The 17,510-nt window shown below is 43.8% G+C and overlaps 1 protein-coding gene across 1 annotated transcript in view; it reads left to right on the plus strand.

Annotated features, from left to right (window-relative positions):
- The window catches only part of LOC149441393 (solute carrier family 22 member 6-A-like), a 99,623-nt gene that overhangs the window by 45,234 nt on the left and 36,879 nt on the right, over positions 1–17,510 (plus strand). Inside the window, exons 5-7 of the mRNA XM_089657404.1 lie at positions 2,557–2,680; positions 11,429–11,544; positions 13,428–13,642. Of these exons, the coding sequence (XP_089513530.1) occupies positions 2,557–2,680; positions 11,429–11,544; positions 13,428–13,642 (455 nt within the window). The remainder of the gene's footprint in view (positions 1–2,556; positions 2,681–11,428; positions 11,545–13,427; positions 13,643–17,510) is intronic.

The following is a 17,510-nucleotide window of genomic DNA, read 5'->3' on the forward strand; positions in this document are numbered from 1 at the left end:
TTGTCCCTAGTATGTATGAATGTAAGTTAGGGACCTTAGATTGTACGCCCCTTGAGGGTTAGGGACTGATGTGAATGTACAATATATACAGGTGAAACTTGAAAAATTAGAATATCATGCAAAAGTTCATTTATTTCAGTAATGCAACTTAAAAGGTGAAACTAATATATGAGATAGACTCATTACATGCAAAGCAAGATAGTTCAAGGTGTGATTTGTCATAATTGTGATGATTATGGCTTACAGCTCATGAAAACCCCAAATCCGTAATCTCAGAAAAATAGAATATTGTGAAAAGGTGCAATTTTCTAGGCTCAAAGTGTCCCACTCTAATCAGCTAATTAAGCCATAACACCTGCAAAGGGTTCCTGAGCCTTTAAATTGTCTCTCAGTCTGGTTCAGTAGGAATCACAATCATGGGAAAGACTGCTGACCGGACAGTTGAGCAGAAAACCATCATTGACACCCTCCATAAGGAGGGAAAGCCTCAAAAGGTAATTGCAAAAGAAGTTGGATGCTCCCAAAGTGCTTTATCAAAGCACATTAATAGAAGGTTATGTGGAAGGGAAAAGTGTGGAAGAAAAAGGTGCACAAGCAGCAGGGATGACCGCAGCCTGGAGAGGACTGTCACGAAAAGGCCATTCAAAAGGGTTGGGTACTTTCACAAGGAGTGGACTGAGGCTGGAGTCAGTGCATCAAGACCCATCACACACAGACGGATCCTGGACATGGGCTTCAAATGTCGTATTCCATTTGTCAAGCCGCTCTTGAACAACAAACAACGTCAGAAGTGTCTTGCCTGGGCTAAAGAAAAACAGACCTGGTCTGTTGCTCGGTGGTCCAAAGTCCTCTTTTCTGATGAGAGCAACTTTTGCATCTCATTTGGAAACCAAGGACCCAGAGTATGGAGGAAGAATGGAGAGGTACACACTGCAAGATGCTTCAAGTCCAATGTGAAGTTTCCACAGTCTGTGTTGATTTGGGGAGCCATGTCATCTGCTGGTGTTGGTCCACTGTGCTTCTAAAAAGTCCAGGGTCAACGCAGCCATCTACCAGGAGATTTTGGAGCACTTCATGCTTCCTTCCACAGATGAGCTTTATGGAGATGCTGACTTCATTTTCTAGCAGGACTTGGCACCTGCCCACACTGCCAAAAGTACCAAAACCTGGTTCAATGACCGTGGGATTACTGTGCTTGATTGGCCAGCAAACTCGCCTGACCTGAACCCCATAGAGAATCTATGGGGTACTGCCAAGAGAAAGATGAGAGACATGAGACCGAACAATGCAGAAGAGCTCAAGGCCGCTATTGAAGCATCCTGGTCTTCCATAACACCTCAGCAGTGCCACAGGCTGATAGCTTCCATGCCACGCCGCATTGAGGCAGTAATTGCTGCAAAAGGGGCCCAAACCAAGTACTGAGTACATATGCATGCTTATACTTTTCAGAGGTCTGATATTGTTCTATGTACAATCCTTGTTTTATTGATTGCATGTAATATTCTAATTTTCTGAGATTGTGGATTTGGGGTTTTCATGAGCTGTAAGCCATAATCATCACAATAATGACAAATCACGGCTTGAACTATCTTGCTTTGCATGTAATGAGTCTATCTCATATATTAGTTTCACCTTTTAAGTTGCATTACTGAAATAAATGAACTTTTGCATGATATTCTAGTTTTTCTGTATGTAAAGCACTGCGTAAATTGACGACGCTATACAAGTACCTGAAATAAATATACGTTCAGTTGAGTTTGGCAGAGGCAACCTGGCTTCTGCTTTTAGCCAGAATTAAGGAGTGTATAGCATTATCCTTTCTCTGTGTGGCTAGTTAGTTCCCAGCTGTGCTGACATGGAGCCTCAGGAAAATGAAAAATTGAATGACAAATACTTCCCATAATTTTCCTTTCCTGACGAGCTCCATATCAGCACAATTCACACCCAGCTTGGTAGGACTAATTACAGAATGAAGAGGCTGAAGGTGGGCTTAAATTTATGAGTTAGGTCCTGGAAGCATGGGAGGGTGGGGCCCATACCCAGCTGTGCTGACATGAAGCTCATCAGGAAAGGAAAATTACAGTAAGCATCTGTCATTCAATTTTAAATTTTGATTGCCTTTATCCAGTCCTTGGGGCACTATTCCTTCCACTGACACCAGTTATGGGGCACTATTCTTCCCACTGAAGATAAAGATGTAATACTGACCACCAAGCCTGAGGCATTGTTTAATCCCACCAATGCCAGGACATTTTCTACTCCCGTTGGCCACAGTCCGGCCCTCTTAAAGTTTGAAGGGCAGTAAACTGGCCCTTTGTTTCAAAGGTTTGCAGAACCCTAGTCTAGACTCTACAGGGATATATAAAACTGCTTTACTAAAACTGGCTAACTTTCCCACAACAGCCAATAATGTTTCAAACCTCATATGAAGCAGGCAATATAGATGCTATGGGTAACTGCTACAGCTGATCCAGTTTATATATGTTCAGATTTTGTTACCTCTAGTTTCTCTAAATCACCCCTAGAAAAAAAAATAAACTGTCTTTATGGCTGCAGGTTTCTGCCAGAATCGGCTCGTTGGCTTATTGTTAAAGGGCGCTCATTTCATGCTCTTAGAAATCTTCAGAGAGTAGCCTGGATAAATGGGAAAAAAGAAGAGGGCAAAAAACTCACAGAAAAGGTGAATTTTAAATATCTACTGTTTCTTTTATTTGTTAGTTTTTAATAAGCCATCTGCAACACAGAAACACATGACCCTTCTATAATGTGATTTTACAGCTATCCTTTTCACATAAATTAACTGAAAAGTAATTTCAGGATAAAAAGGGTTTTTTATCCCTTATTATTTTGTGCATGCCTCAATAAAGAAATTTCCACATATTTCCTGTTTTAACAGGCAGTGAGGGGAAATTTCCCAAAAAGCACAGCCAGCAATAAATATCTGACAGAGGCTCTAACCCTTTCCACTTTATCCAAACAAAAGGTTTAACACTGTTAACATTGCTGGTGAACACCTGAAATGTTTCACTTATACTTTGAACACATAGTTACATAGTGAGTCTGGTTTAGAAAAAACAAACGTTTGTTCATTTAGGTTTTTTTATTGTTTTTTTTTCTCAGGAAAAACCACTCTGTACTTTTGCACTTGGGTCTTCCTAAAATCCTTTGCAAAATGCCCCTTCTTCCCACACCTGTGACAAAAAAAGGGACTGGACATGCACTATATTTCCAAAAGTATTGGAATGGCTGCGCACATGATCTTTAATGGTATCCCCGTCTTAGTCTATAGGGTTCAATATTGAATTGGTCCACCCTTTGCAGCTATAACAGCCTCAACTCTTCTGGGAAGGCTGTCCACAAGGTTTAGGAGTGTGTCTATGGGAATGTTTGACCATTCTTCCAGAAGCGCATTTGTGAGGTCAGGCAATGATGTTGGATGAGAAGGTCTGGCTTTGTGCAATGGTGCGGAGTCATGTTGGAACAGGAAGAGAACATCCCCAAACTGTTCCCACAAAGTTGGCAGCTTGAAATTGTCCAAAATGTCTTGGTATGCTGACGCCATAAGTGTTCCCTTCACTGGAACCAAGCGGCCAAGCCCAACCCCCGAAAAACAATCGCACACCATAATCCCCCATCCACCAAACTTCACACTTGGCACAATGCAGTCAAGCAAGTACTCCTCTCCTGGCAACTGGGAAACCCAGACATGTCCAGATTGCCAGACAGAGAAGCGTGATTCATCACTCCAGAGAACATGTCTCCACTGCTGTAGAGTCCAGTGGCGGCGTTCTTTACACCACTGCATCCGACGCTTTGCATTGAACTTGTTGATGTAAAGCTTGGATGCAGCTGCTCGGCCATGGAAACCCATTCCATGAAGCTCTCTACGCAGTGTTGTGCTAATCTGAAGGCCACATGAAGTTCAGAGGTATTTAGCTATTGACGCTGCAGACAGTTGGTGACTTCTGTGCACTGTGCACTTCAGCATACGCTGAGCCCACTCTGTCATTTTTACATGGCCAACCACTTGGTGGCTGAGTTGCTGTTGTTCCCAGTTGCTTCCACTGTGTTATAATACCGCTAACAGCTGACCGTGGAATATTTACTAGCAAGGAAATTTCACGGATGGACTTCTTGCACAGGTGGCAACTTATCATGGTACCACGCTTTTCACTGAGCTCCTGTGAGCGACCCATTCTTTCACAAATGTTTGTAGAAGCAGTCTGCATGCCTAGGTACTTGATTTTATACACCCGTGGCCATAGAGGTGATTGTAACACCTGAATCCAATGATTTGGCGGGGTCCCAATACTTTTGGCAATATAGTGTAGCACCTTCAAAACCTACCTACCCCTTTTTATAAAGTTGTTAAAGAGCTGTAGGTTTATCTGTAAGTAGATTTTGGTTATATTATGAAATACTTGAGCAAAGATCCCCTTTAGGCACTTTCACTCTGCAGTACTTTATGCCTACTGTATTCAAAAGTAGTTTTGAAAGTTAGGTCTGCAATTTAAAGGAGAAATAGGGCCAAAGTTCTTTTGGCCATACTTCTCCTGGGGATTACAGGAGTGCACTTCATTCTGCACTCCTGTGACCTGTTTTCAACCATCAGCGCGCTAAAGCCTGCTGTTGGCCGACATCGCAGAGCCGGTCCAGACTCTGGAGAGATCATGACTTTAATGTCGGGGTCCACCTAAATGTCTGGACCAGCAGATGGCTCAGGTTCTCAGAGAGCAGCTGAGAACTTGATCCAGCCGCTCTTGTCTCCTTCACAGTCCAGCACTCCAGGGAGCACTGGAGGGGCAGAGCACAGAGCCTGTGACTGAGGGCTGATTCACACCACATGCAGTCAACTGCATTTTTGATCTGCATCAAAAACGCATGCACAGTGTTGTCCATGTATTCCAATGGCCCTAGTTCACACCAGTGCAGTGCATTCCAGTGCAGTCAACAAAAGTAATAAATGCTGCATTTCTTTCTGCATGGAACTGCACTAGAGCATGGCAAAATGCATCAAAAACGGTTAGCGAAGACTGAGAACTGAGCAATCTGCGGTCTTTGATTGCTAAATTCTCAGTCTTAGAAGTGGCAGGGGACAGATGCATCCACCTAGGTGAGTATATATGTTATTTTTTTTTCATTCCTGAACTTCTCTTGAAATTGGAGATAAGCAAATATTGCCTAAACACAAACGTCATGTGTATTCTTACTTGAATTTTGATGTGCTTTGTGTATTTCTTCAAGATTTGTGCAGTAATCCAGCACAAAACTTTTCCTCTCTGCAGGAGCTCCCTATATTAAAAACCAGTCACTGCTGTTCTTCCTGTTGTATCAGGTGACTGGTCTTGGATCCACCCCCACCTCTAGTTTTCCAAGGGCAACCCATAGTGATTGGGCCTGCTGGGTCCCTCCCACAACTCTGCTTTCTGCACAGGCTGTGTGCAGTACATTGATGATGCCATTGCTACTTTTATAAAGTAACAGAGTTAGCAAAGGCATATGGTACACACGGTTATTTTTAATGCACATGAGCACATTCTTAAAGTGGTTCTAAAGTCTAAATGTTTTTCCCCTTAATGCATTCTCCACTTTAACTACTTGCCCTCCAGAGGATTTACCCCCCTTCATGACCAGGCCATTTTTTTGCTGTTCGGCAATGCTGTATTTCAACTGGTAATTGCATGGTTGTGCAATGCTGTACCCAAACAAAATTTACCATATTTTTCGCACTGTAAGACGCACCTGACCATAAGATGCACCTAGATTTTAGAGGTGGAAAACAGGAAAAAAAAATATTCTGAGCCAATGGACTGCAGACATAGTACAGGAGATGACCAGAGACTGCAGACATAGTACAGGAGATGACAAGGGACTGCTGGCATACTACAGGAGATGACCAGAGACTGATGACATAGTACAGGAGATGACCAGAGACTGCTGACATAGTACAGGAGATGACCAGAGACTGCTGACATAGTACAGGAGATGACCAGAGACTGCAGACATAGTACAGGAGATGACCAGAAACTGTAAACACAGTACAGGAAATGACCAGAGATTGCGGACACAGTACAGGAGATGACCAGAGACTGTAGACACAGTACAGGAGATGACCAGAGACTGTGGACATAGTACAGGAGATGACCAGAGACTGTGGACATAGTACAGGAGATAACCAGAGACTGAAGACACAGTACAGAAGACCAGAGACAGCGGACATAGTACAGGAGATGACCAGAGACTGCTGACATAGTACAGGAGATGACCAGAGACTGCAGACATAGTACAGGAGATGACCAGAGACTGCTGATTTAGTACAGGAGATGACCAGAAACTGTAAACACAGTACAGTAAATGACCAGAGATTGCGGACACAGTACAGGAGATGACCAGAGACTGTGGACATAGTACAGGAGATGACAAGAGACTGTGGACATAGTACAGGAGATAACCAGAGACTGAAGACACAGTACAGAAGACCAGAGACAGCGGACATAGTACAGGAGATGACCAGAGACTGCTGACATAGTACAGGAGATGACCAGAGACTGTAGACATAGTACAGGAGATGACCAGAGACTGCTGATTTAGTACAGGAGATGACCAGAAACTGTAAACACAGTACAGGAAATGACCAGAGATTGCGGACACAGTACAGGAGATGACCAGAGACTGTAGACACAGTACAGGAGATGACCAGAGACTGTGGACATAGTACAGGAGATGACCAGAGACTGTGGACATAGTACAGGAGATAACCAGAGACTGAAGACACAGTACAGAAGACCAGAGACAGCGGACATAGTACAGATGACCAGAGACTGCTGGCATACTACAGGAGATGACCAGAGACTGCTGACATAGTACAGGAGATGACCAGAGACTGCAGACACAGTACAGGAGATGACCAGAGACTGCAGACATAGTACAGGAGATGACCAGAGACTGTGGACATAGTACAGGAGATGACCAGAGACTGCAGACATAGTACAGGAGATGACCAGAGACTGCAAGCACAGTACAGGAGATGACCAGAGACTGCAGACATAGTACAGGTGACCAGAGACTAAGGACATAGTACAGAAGACCAGATATTAAGGACATAGTACAGAAGACCAGAGATTAAGGACATAGTACAGAAGACCAGAGACTAAGGACCTTTGGGGAGCAGGGGGGGGGCAGGTACCAAAATTTGACAGGTACCCGCTCCCACTTCCGCAGAGTTGTCCTTCCCCCCTCCCTCCCCGTAATCTTCTGGGACATGTGACAGGTCTCGGAAGATTACAGGGCCATCCACAAGGCGTAGCGCTTGTCGCGCATGCGCAGTGGGCTCCCGGCTGAGAAGCCACAAGCTGTCACAGCCGAATGCCTGTGCCGGAGCCGGGGAGAGAAGACTGAGGACACTGCTGGACCGAGGAACAGGTAGGACCGCTGGAGGTCTGCAGAGAAAAGCCGAGCAACCGGCCTGGTATTCTAACACAGGGGGAATACCGGTCCGGTCTCTCCATATTTGCTCCATAAGACGCACAGACATTTCCCCCCATTTTTTGGGGTGACAAAGTGCGTCTTATGGAGCGAAAAATACGGTATGTCCTTTTTTCACACAAATAGAGATTTCTTTTGGTGATATTTGATCACCTCTGCGGTTTTTACTTTTTGCGCTTTAAACAAAAAAGACCAAAAATTTTGAAAGTAAACAATATTTTTCACTTTTGGTTATAAAATATATCCAATAAACTCAAAGTTAGTCATAAATTTAGGCCAAAATGTATTTTGCTACATGTCTTTGGTAAAAATAAGCCCAATACATGTATATTAATTGGTTTGTGTGAAAGTTATAGTGTCTACAAACTATGGTATATATATTGGAATTAACATAGCTTTGAATTTCTGACTGCCCATCACATTTCTTGAGGTGCTAAAATACCAGGGCAGTACAACCCCCCCCCCCCCCCAGGGGTTTGGCATAGAGGCTTGTTGAGTCCACGGAACATTTTATTTTTTGCCTCAAATTTTTTGAAAATTACAATTTGTTTTTCATTTTCTTTACACAGAGTTGTCATTTTAGTGATATATTGCTCATGCATGCCATGGGTATATGTGGAATAATGCCACAAAACACATTCTTCTACTCCCGAGTATGGGGATACCAAATGTGAGAGACTTTTTGGCAGCCTAGCTACATACAGGCTCCCAAAATCCAATGACTACCTCCAGGCTTTCAAGGGCATATTTCCTCATATCACTTCCCCACTACCTACTACATCACATTTTCGGAGGCCCTAAAATGGCAGGATAGTACAAACACCCCCCCCCCCAACCTCAAATGACTTCTTTTTGGAAAGTAGACACCCCAAAGAATTTTATAAGAGGCATGATGAGTATTTTACACATATCATTTTTGTCACAGGGTTTTGAAAAAGAAAAAAAAAAGAAAAGAAAAAATACATTTTTGTTTTCTTTCTTCGTTTTCCACAAACGTGGCGACAAGTAAGATCTGCAAAATACTCACCATGCCTGTTAGAAAATACCTTGGAGTGTCTACTTTCCAAAAAGGGGTCATTTGGAGGGGTTGCTTCTACTATCCTGGCATTTCAGAGCCAACATTAGAAGCTTATGCCACACATCACCCACTCTTGAAGACCAAGCCTTTTCTGACACTTTGTTCACATGAAAAAACTGTTTTTTTTGCTAGAAAATTACTTTGAACCCCCAAACATTATATATTTTATAAAGCAGAGGCCCTAGAGAATAAAACAGTGGGTGTTGACATTTTTTATGCCACACAGTGTTTGTGCAGCGATTTTTTTCAAACGCAAATCTTTTGGGAAAAATACACTTTTTAGAATTTTAATGCACAAAACCAAAATATATTGCTCAATTGTTTGTGGGAAAATATAAAAGATGATGTTAAGCCGAGTAAATAGTTATCAAACATGACACGCTTTAAAATTGCGCATGCCCGAGCAATTACAACAAAGTACATACATTTTTATTATCGATAGGTGACGCTTTAAAAGCCTTCACAGGTCCCCAATTTATATTACATAGAGGGTCTAGTGCTAGAATTACTGCCATTGATCTGACGTTCGTGGCGATACCTCACATGTATGATGCAACTACTGTTTACATACCAGCACAGGATCAACGCTTGCTCACACAGGTGCACGCGCGCAGGGGGGCAAGGGTGCTTTTTTTTTTTTTTTAATTATTTTTATTTTTTAAATTATTTTTACACTGTCCCTTTTTTTATCACTTTTATTGCTATCACAGGGAATGTAATTATCCCCTCTGACTGCATTATGCATTGACAGGTATTCTTTTTTGAGAAATCTGGGGTCTATTAGACTCTAGATATCTCCGCTGCCCTTACATCATCTGATCTCACCAAGATCTGTGTGATCAGATGCTTTACCAATTTACAAATGGTGCTGTTTATAACCTGCAAAACTGAAGTGATGAAACGCTCCTAGCTTCTGATTTCTTAGACTATAGAGATGATTGGTGCCATTCTGATCTCTGATCAGCTCTATGGTCAGGCAGCGGATCTGCCGGCTGCATTCTTGGATTTTCCTGTGGGACAGGAAAGTCCAAGTAAACTGTGGAAGGCGGCAGGAGGAGGGTTAGGCTCAAAAAGTTTTAAATTCAGAAACCGTTATAGGTTTCCATGCAAATTGTCTGGCAAGAGCTGAATTTGGGTGTGTGGCGATGTATTGTTGTGCGTATAAATTGCTTTGGCCCACAATCAATTTGTACAAATCTTCCATGAAAAATAGTGGAGGGGCTAAACACTAGTGCTAGCAACGAACGGGCTAATCCTCCTAACACTGCATTTTTGGGGACACTATACTGAACAAGCACTAGTATAGTTCTGCTCATGATCATTATATTGATCCGTACAAACACTAAACTAGTAATGGCGGTGATCAGCGACCTATAGCGTGAGTGTGATAGTGTGCAGGCAATCTAATGCTAGCTGACCCTGGCTGGGAGGGGCACTTACAGACCCTGAGGCCATCTGATGTTACTAGTGGCAGGAATGCAGTGATCAGTGAAAAATGTTATATACTGACACTGTACTAATGGCACTGGCTGGGTGACAGGGCAATCAAAGGGTTAATAGAGGCGATCAAACGGTTAAATGTGCTACTCTAACGTGTGTGTAAAATGTAGTGCTTTTACTTGGTGCAGTGTTTGCTCTTCTCTCCCTGCACCGAATGGGGGGGAGGGTAGCACGTTCACACCCCAAAATAGGAAGCAACGCAAGATTAAGTCATGAATAAGTTAGGTTTTTGGCAGCTCAAGATAGTGATCTGTGATTGGCTGAAGCTGGTCACATGGTACAGGGTGCTGTGATTGGCCCCATGTATCATGTGACAGCTGTGGGCCAATAACAGCTCACTAGGAAAAGAAGCAGAGCTGTTATGAATAAGATTGATTCATAACAGCCTGCTTACATCGGAACCGGGTCCCGTTCACCAGGATCTTCATTCTGCGATGTCCGCCAGTCGCAGGGGGGAAATGTTGCGCGCCTGCTTGGGTAGGTTGCTTTGCCTGTAGCTGCTGCCCAGCCACAGTACATTGCAGGAGGGTAGGCAAGAAATGGTTAAAGGCTATGTTTACTTTTTAAGAAAAATTAATAAATGCACTTATTTTTGCAGAAAAAATGTGCATTTATTGTTTTTTCCTGTGGGAGCCTGGAAAGCATTGCACCTGTGATCAGTGGTGCTCAGTGCACCCTCCATTCAGAACTACAAACTGTCAGCCACAATGACTAATGGTAGTTGTAGTTTATTCTCCCACAGGATTCTGTGTATGAATGACGTAGCTGCGTGGACAGAGCTCCGCACAGCCATACTGCTTTTGAATTTTGCCAGCAGGTGCAGGGAAAATATCCCTCACCCACTGTCATAATGCAAAAGGCATCGAGAGAAGAGGCTGTGGAAGCTGGAGCATGTTACATGTTGCACCCTAAATATGGATGGAACATGTAAGATGTTCCAAAAGTGAACTTAGCTTTAAGGTACAAAACACCACTCTACCTATCCTGCGCACCCTCATCCATAAGCACTTACCTAATTCCGGTCACTGAAGCAGCGCTGTCCCAGCTGCAGCTCCACTCCTCTTACTTTCTGGTTTCACAAGAGACACTGAGAGCAGTGGGAACTATAGGCTTCTGCTGTTGTCAGTCAAACTCCTGTGAAGAGGGAGTGGGGGGTGTGGCTTAGCAGTACTGTCTGTCTGTGGTGCCTCCATGGCACCCTGAGGAAGGAGGAGTGTCGGCAGGGGACTTGCAAACAGTAGATAAGGGATGGATCTGTGCTTTATCATTGCACAGAGCAGGTATGTATAACCTTTTTTTAAATTTTAATTTGAAGAAAAACCCTTTAGTATTAATTTAATAAAGTTCTAAAACCTGTCATTATAGGACTTAATCGCTCACATGCAATCTGAGTTATCTAGCATAAAGCAAACTCATTCCCTTCTGGATCTTTTTCGCACTCCTGGGATACGCCAGATCACAATCTTTCTCATGCTGGTTTGGTAAGTACCTATTTAATGATATACATTACATAATATACATTACGCTTTGTCCCTGGAGCTGCTGCTGAGAAAAACAATGCACTTATCTCTCTACTTTAGCTAATCAACATGTTAATTCTAATAATGATATCCTTAATAATGCACATTTTCTATTTGCTCTTAACATTTAAGGGCTCATTTATTTATGTATTTTTAATCTTTAATGGGGATGAGCTGAACGCACCAGGGTGGATTCAGTGAACTATACTGAGGTTCGTGTGCTGAATCCAAACTCCATTGAAGTCAATGGGTGCCAAATGGTAAAAAAACAGTAACGGCCATTTTCTGGGTTATTAGTCAAAGGTATTGTAAAAAAAATCGCATAGGGCTGGGGACTGCCCTGGAGAACATGTGTAGCACCCTCTAGTTTAGCTAGGGAGCCTGCTCAGTGGCAGGAGAGTGGGAGGGAGAGTTTGGTTTTATCATTTGAATTAGTGCAGCGCCAAACAGCAAAAAAAGGCCTGGTCATTAAGGGGGGTAAATCCTCTGGCGCTCAAGTGGTTAATCAACAGCTATGGCTTCCCCTATGCACAATTGTGACTTTACAGCTTCTTCTGGTAATGCAGGTCTATGATTTGCTAACTCTGTGAAAACAAAACACTACTTATGTGACTGATATGCAGGGATTTTTTTCTCAGAAAACAGGTGCTGGAACTTAACCACAACCCTGAAAACAACCCTCTCCCCTGCAAACACAGGGTTCAGGGGTTTGCTACACACAGAGTGCAGAGTTCAGGGGTGCACTGCATACAGAGTGCATGGTTCAGTGGTATGCTACACACAGAGTGCAGAGTTCAGGGGTGCACTGCATACAGAATGTGGGGCAGGGGCGGACTGATCATTTGGAAACTCGGGCACTGCCTGAGGGCCCGGGGTCAGTAGGGTGCCCCATGAGATGCCCCTGGTACCTTTTTCATAGGCTTTTTGGAGTTTGGGCAAGGACACAGGCTCCCCATGATCCCCCATTGCCCCATGAGTTGTCAGTCCGCCCCTGGTGTGGGGTTCAGTGGTGTGGTACACACAGATTGCAGAGTTCAGGGGTGTGCTATACACAGAGTGCAGAGTTCAGCCTTCTTCCACAGCTGCATACCTCTGCATCCCCCATCCACATCTCACTTTCACCCCTCTTCAGCTCTGATCTCTGCAAGCAACCTCCCATCCACTTCCTCCATCTTCTCCCCCCCTCCTTAAAAGCTCCACCATCTTTCACGTCTTACTTTTGTTGCTGGATTAATCTGAAGCACCTAGCTGGCTCTGGTATTGCACCTGCATCTCCCTTGTCCCCGTCTTGCACTCAGTGGGAGCCACTCAGGAGATCATATTTGTGGAAACTGTTGGGAAACAAGCTGGACTTCTGTGTTTACAAGTGATAGTAGTGAGTAGAGAACAGAGGGCCTGAGCCAGAGGTGGTGGAACTGAGTTCTGCCAAGTTGCAGCTCAAAAAAAGCCCTGCATATGTTATCTCAACTGTTGGAGGGAATATGTGGTGGTTTTGCATTTTTATTCTTTCATTATTCTTGTCAGGACTAAAAAATATATATTTGTTTTATTTTTTTTTCCTTTAATAAGGTAAATATGAAATACAGAATTTTCATATGCAGACAGAATATAGAGCTTTTGGCTTCTTTATTTCATGTTCCTAGGTCTTCCCTATTTTTCTTCCCAGTACTGCCAGCAACAGGATCTCTACTGTGCCATGGCCCTACAGCAGTGTTGTATTGAGTATACTAAAAGAACCAAGGGTTGGTTGTGTTACAATGGCCACTGTAACTAATTGAACATTTTTTAAATATTATATATATATATATATTTTACAGAAGTTGCTAATTTATTATGTTTTACAGGTTCTCCACTAGTTTTGCATTTTACGGCCTTGGCATGGACTTGCAGAATTTTGGAATCAGCATTTTCTTGTTGCAGTTTGTCTTTGGAAGCATTGAATTACCAGCTAAACTGGCATCAGCCATTCTGATGAGCTGTATAGGGCGCAGAGTGACACAATCAGGGTCCCTGATTCTTGCTGGAGTTGTATTACTTTGTAATGCTTTTCTACCTCAAGGTCAGTTCATCCAACAGTGGAGAGGTGGAGGTGTCAAAAACAAGCAAAAACATTTTTTTGGTTGCATTACATTATGATTTACAGCAAGCTCATGCATAAAAAAGAGCATCCTGAGAAACAGCTGCATAGTTACATAGTTAGTCTGGTTGAAAAAGACACAAGTCCATCCAGTTCAACCAATAGAAGCGGAAAAATTATATAAAATCCAATATACACAATCCTATATCCACAGTTGATCCAGAGGAAGGCAAAAAAAAAACACCAGTAAAGCACGATCCAATTTGCTCCAGCCGGGTAAAAATATACCTTCCTGATCCCGCAAGAAGCAATCAGATTTTCCCTGGATCAACTTTACCTATAAATATTATCAAGTTATATTTTGTGCATATAGGAAAGAATCCAGGCCTTTTTTAAAAGCAATCTACGGAGCTGGCCAGAACCAACTCTTGACGGAATCTATTCCACATTTTCACAGCTCTTACTGTGAAGAAGCCTTTCCGTATTTGGAGGTTAAATCTCTTTTTCCTCCAGACGTTAAGAGTGCCCCCTTGTCCTCTGTGATGACTTCAGGGTGAATAACTCTACACCGAGTTCACTATATGGATCACTTACTGTTTGTATTTATACATGTTGATCATATCCCCCCTTAATCTTCTTTTTCTTAATCTTTCCTCATATTTGAGCTCCTCCATGCCTCTTATCAGTTTGGTTGTTCTTCTCTGCACTTTCTCCCCAATATCCTTTTTGTGAATTGGTGCACAAAACTCAACAGTATGTTTCTGATGAGGTCTTACTAATGATTTGTACAGGGATAAAATGATTTCTTTCTCTCTGGACTCTATACCTCTTTTTGCGTTCTCTGGAAACTGCAGCATGGCACTGTATGCTATCAATAAGCCTATGATGTACAAGAACACCCAGATCCTTCTCCACCATTGATTCCGCCAACTGTTCTCCCTCTAGCATCTATGTTGCATGTATGTTTTTAGCCTTCAAGTGCATAACTTTACATTTACCAACAATAAACCTCACTTGTCACATGGTTGTCCAATTATACAGTGTATTGAGGTCAGTTTGTAAGTTGGAGACATCCTCTAATGATGTTCTGCCACTGCACAGCTTGGTGTCATCTGCAAAGACTGAAACGGTACTTTTAATCCCAGACCCTATATCGTTTATAAATATAATAAATAGTAAGGGTCCCAACACTGAGCCTTGGGGTACACCACTGACAACTCTAGACCATTCAGAGTATGAATCATTAACCACTACTCTCTGAATACGATCTTTTGGCCAGTTTTCTATCCATTTACATACAGATTTTTCCAAGCTTGTAGACTTTACCTTACACATTAGCTGTGTGTGGGGAACTGTGTCAAACGATTTTGCAAAATCCAAGTATACTATGTCCACAGCCACTCCTTTGTCTAGGGTTTTTGCTTACCTCCTCATAAAAAGAAATCAGGTTTGTTTGACAACTTTTGTCTTTCATGAATTTTTTTCCAGCAAGAACTCATCTATGTGGTCTTTTATTAAACTCTCCAGTATCTTCCCAAATATAAAAGTTAAATTAATAGGTCTATAATTACTTCGTAAATATTTTTATTCCTTTTTAAATATTGGCACTACATTGGCCTTAAGCCAATCCAGTGGTACTATGCCAGTAATTAAAGAGTCCCTAAAAATGAGAAACAATGGCTTTGAAATGACAGAGCTCAATTAGTTTAGGATCCGTGGGTGTATGTCATCCGGTCCAGGTGCTTTACCCACCTTTATTTTGTCTAAATATTTCTGGACAATATCAATTTTGAGCTATTGTGGATAATTTGGAGCAGTGTCAATGTCAGCCCCATTATGGACAAGAGCTCCATCATGCTCCTTTGTATACACAGGGCTGAAGAAGGTATTTAATAGATTTGCCTTCTCTTTGTCACCAGTCACCTATTCTGGATTATTTTGTAAAGTGCATACATGCTCAGGACTAGAGATGAGCGAAGAAATGAAAAATTCGATTCGACTGATTCGGCGAATTCGTGGACAATATTCGATTCGAGTCGAATAAATTCGCTGTGAATTTAACTTAAAAAAGGGTGTTTCTAGGCTTCAGAGAGACTTAATATTAGTGCAGAACACTGTACCTTTAATTTAAATGCCCTTGGAGTCTGCTGGGGAAGAGAAATAATACTGTCTGTCAGTATGACATGCAGATGAGTGCCGTCGATCTTAGAATCACTGCACACTTCACTCCTTTGGCCAGTCACGGGGCCAAAACCAGTGTTTGGAGCCACAGTGTGGCGGTGGAGGCAGCAGCAATGGGAGGCCATACAGCAACCTATGACAAAATGGAAACCAGCAGGAGCGTGAGGAGACCTGAAAGTGGCACATGGCAGAGTGGGAGCAATGGGAGGCGGTACAGGGACCCAGGTCACACTGTGGGCCCAGCAGCAGCGTGACCAGGCGGTACGGGGGCCCATGGCCGATATGGGGCTTGGTGGCACCTATGGAAGGCCTGTAATCTGCCAGCGACCTATGACAAAATGGACAACCGCAGGAGTGTGAGGAGATTTCAAAGTGGCACATGGCAGAGTGGAAGCAATGGGAGGCCGTACAGGGACCCAGGTCACACTGTGGGCTCAGCAGCAGCGTGACCAGGAGGTACGGGGGCCCATGGTCGATATGGGGCCTGGCGGCACCTATGGAAGGCCGCTAATCTGCCAGCAACCTATGACAAAATGGACAACCGCAGGAGTGTGAGGAGATTTCAAAGAGGTACATGGCAGAGTGGAAGCAATGGGAGGCCGTACAGGGACCCAGGTCACACTGTGGGACCAGCATCAGCGTGAACAGGCGGTACGGTGGCCCATGGCCGATTTGACCTCATTCATCCCATAGTCCTGCCGACTCACGAATAGCGTGGCCTCCTCAAAGGGCCTGAGCAAGCGCAGGTGTCACACATGAGCTGACAATGGCTGACATCTAAGTTACACAGGGAGTACCTTTATCCGCTTTTAACATCAGGAAATCTGTGATGGCCTTTAGCTGTTCGTAAAGGCGGTCTAACATATGTAGGGTTGAATTACACCTTGTTGCAACGTCACAGCATGAGGAGTCGGTACGGGGGCCCATGGCAGATTACATGTCTGGCAGCAGCAATGGGAGGCCCGTAATCTGCCAGCACCCTATGTAAAAAAATTTAACACACCAGCAGTGTGAAGAGACCTGAAAGTGGCACATGGCAGGAGAGTGTGGCGATGGAGACAGCAGCAATGGGAGGCCGTACAGGGACCCATGAGAGACTCTGGACTTGGCAGCAGCATGAGGAGGCGGTATATAGGGGCCCATGGCAGATTAGGGGCCTGGCAGCAGCTATGTGAGGCCCGTAATCTGCCTGCACCCTATGTCAAAAAATTAAACACACCAGCAGTGTGAAGAGACCTGAAAGTGGCACATGGCAGCAGAGTGTGGCGATGGAGACAGCAGCAATGGGAGGCCGTACAGGGACCCATGAGAGACTCTAGACTTGGCAGCAGCATGAGGAGGCGGTATATAGGGGCCCATGGCAGATTAGGGGCCTGGCAGCAGCTATGTGAGGCCCGTAATCTGCCTGCACCCTATGTCAAAAAATTAAACACACCAGCAGTGTGAAGAGACCTGAAAGTGGCACATGGCAGCAGAGTGTGGCGATGGAGACAGCAGCAATGGGAGGCCGTACAGGGACCCATGAGAGACTCTGGACTTGGCAGCAGCATGAGGAGGCGGTATATAGGGGCCCATGGCAGATTAGGGGCCTGGCAGCAGCTATGTGAGGCCCGTAATCTGCCTGCACCCTATGTCAAAAAATTAAACACACCAGCAGTGTGAAGAGACC

The sequence above is a fragment of the Staurois parvus genome, unplaced genomic scaffold (genome assembly GCF_062004578.1).
Source record: "Staurois parvus isolate SC_StPar_1 unplaced genomic scaffold, SC_StPar_1.0 ptg000989l, whole genome shotgun sequence".
Taxonomy (NCBI): Eukaryota; Metazoa; Chordata; class Amphibia; order Anura; family Ranidae; genus Staurois; species Staurois parvus.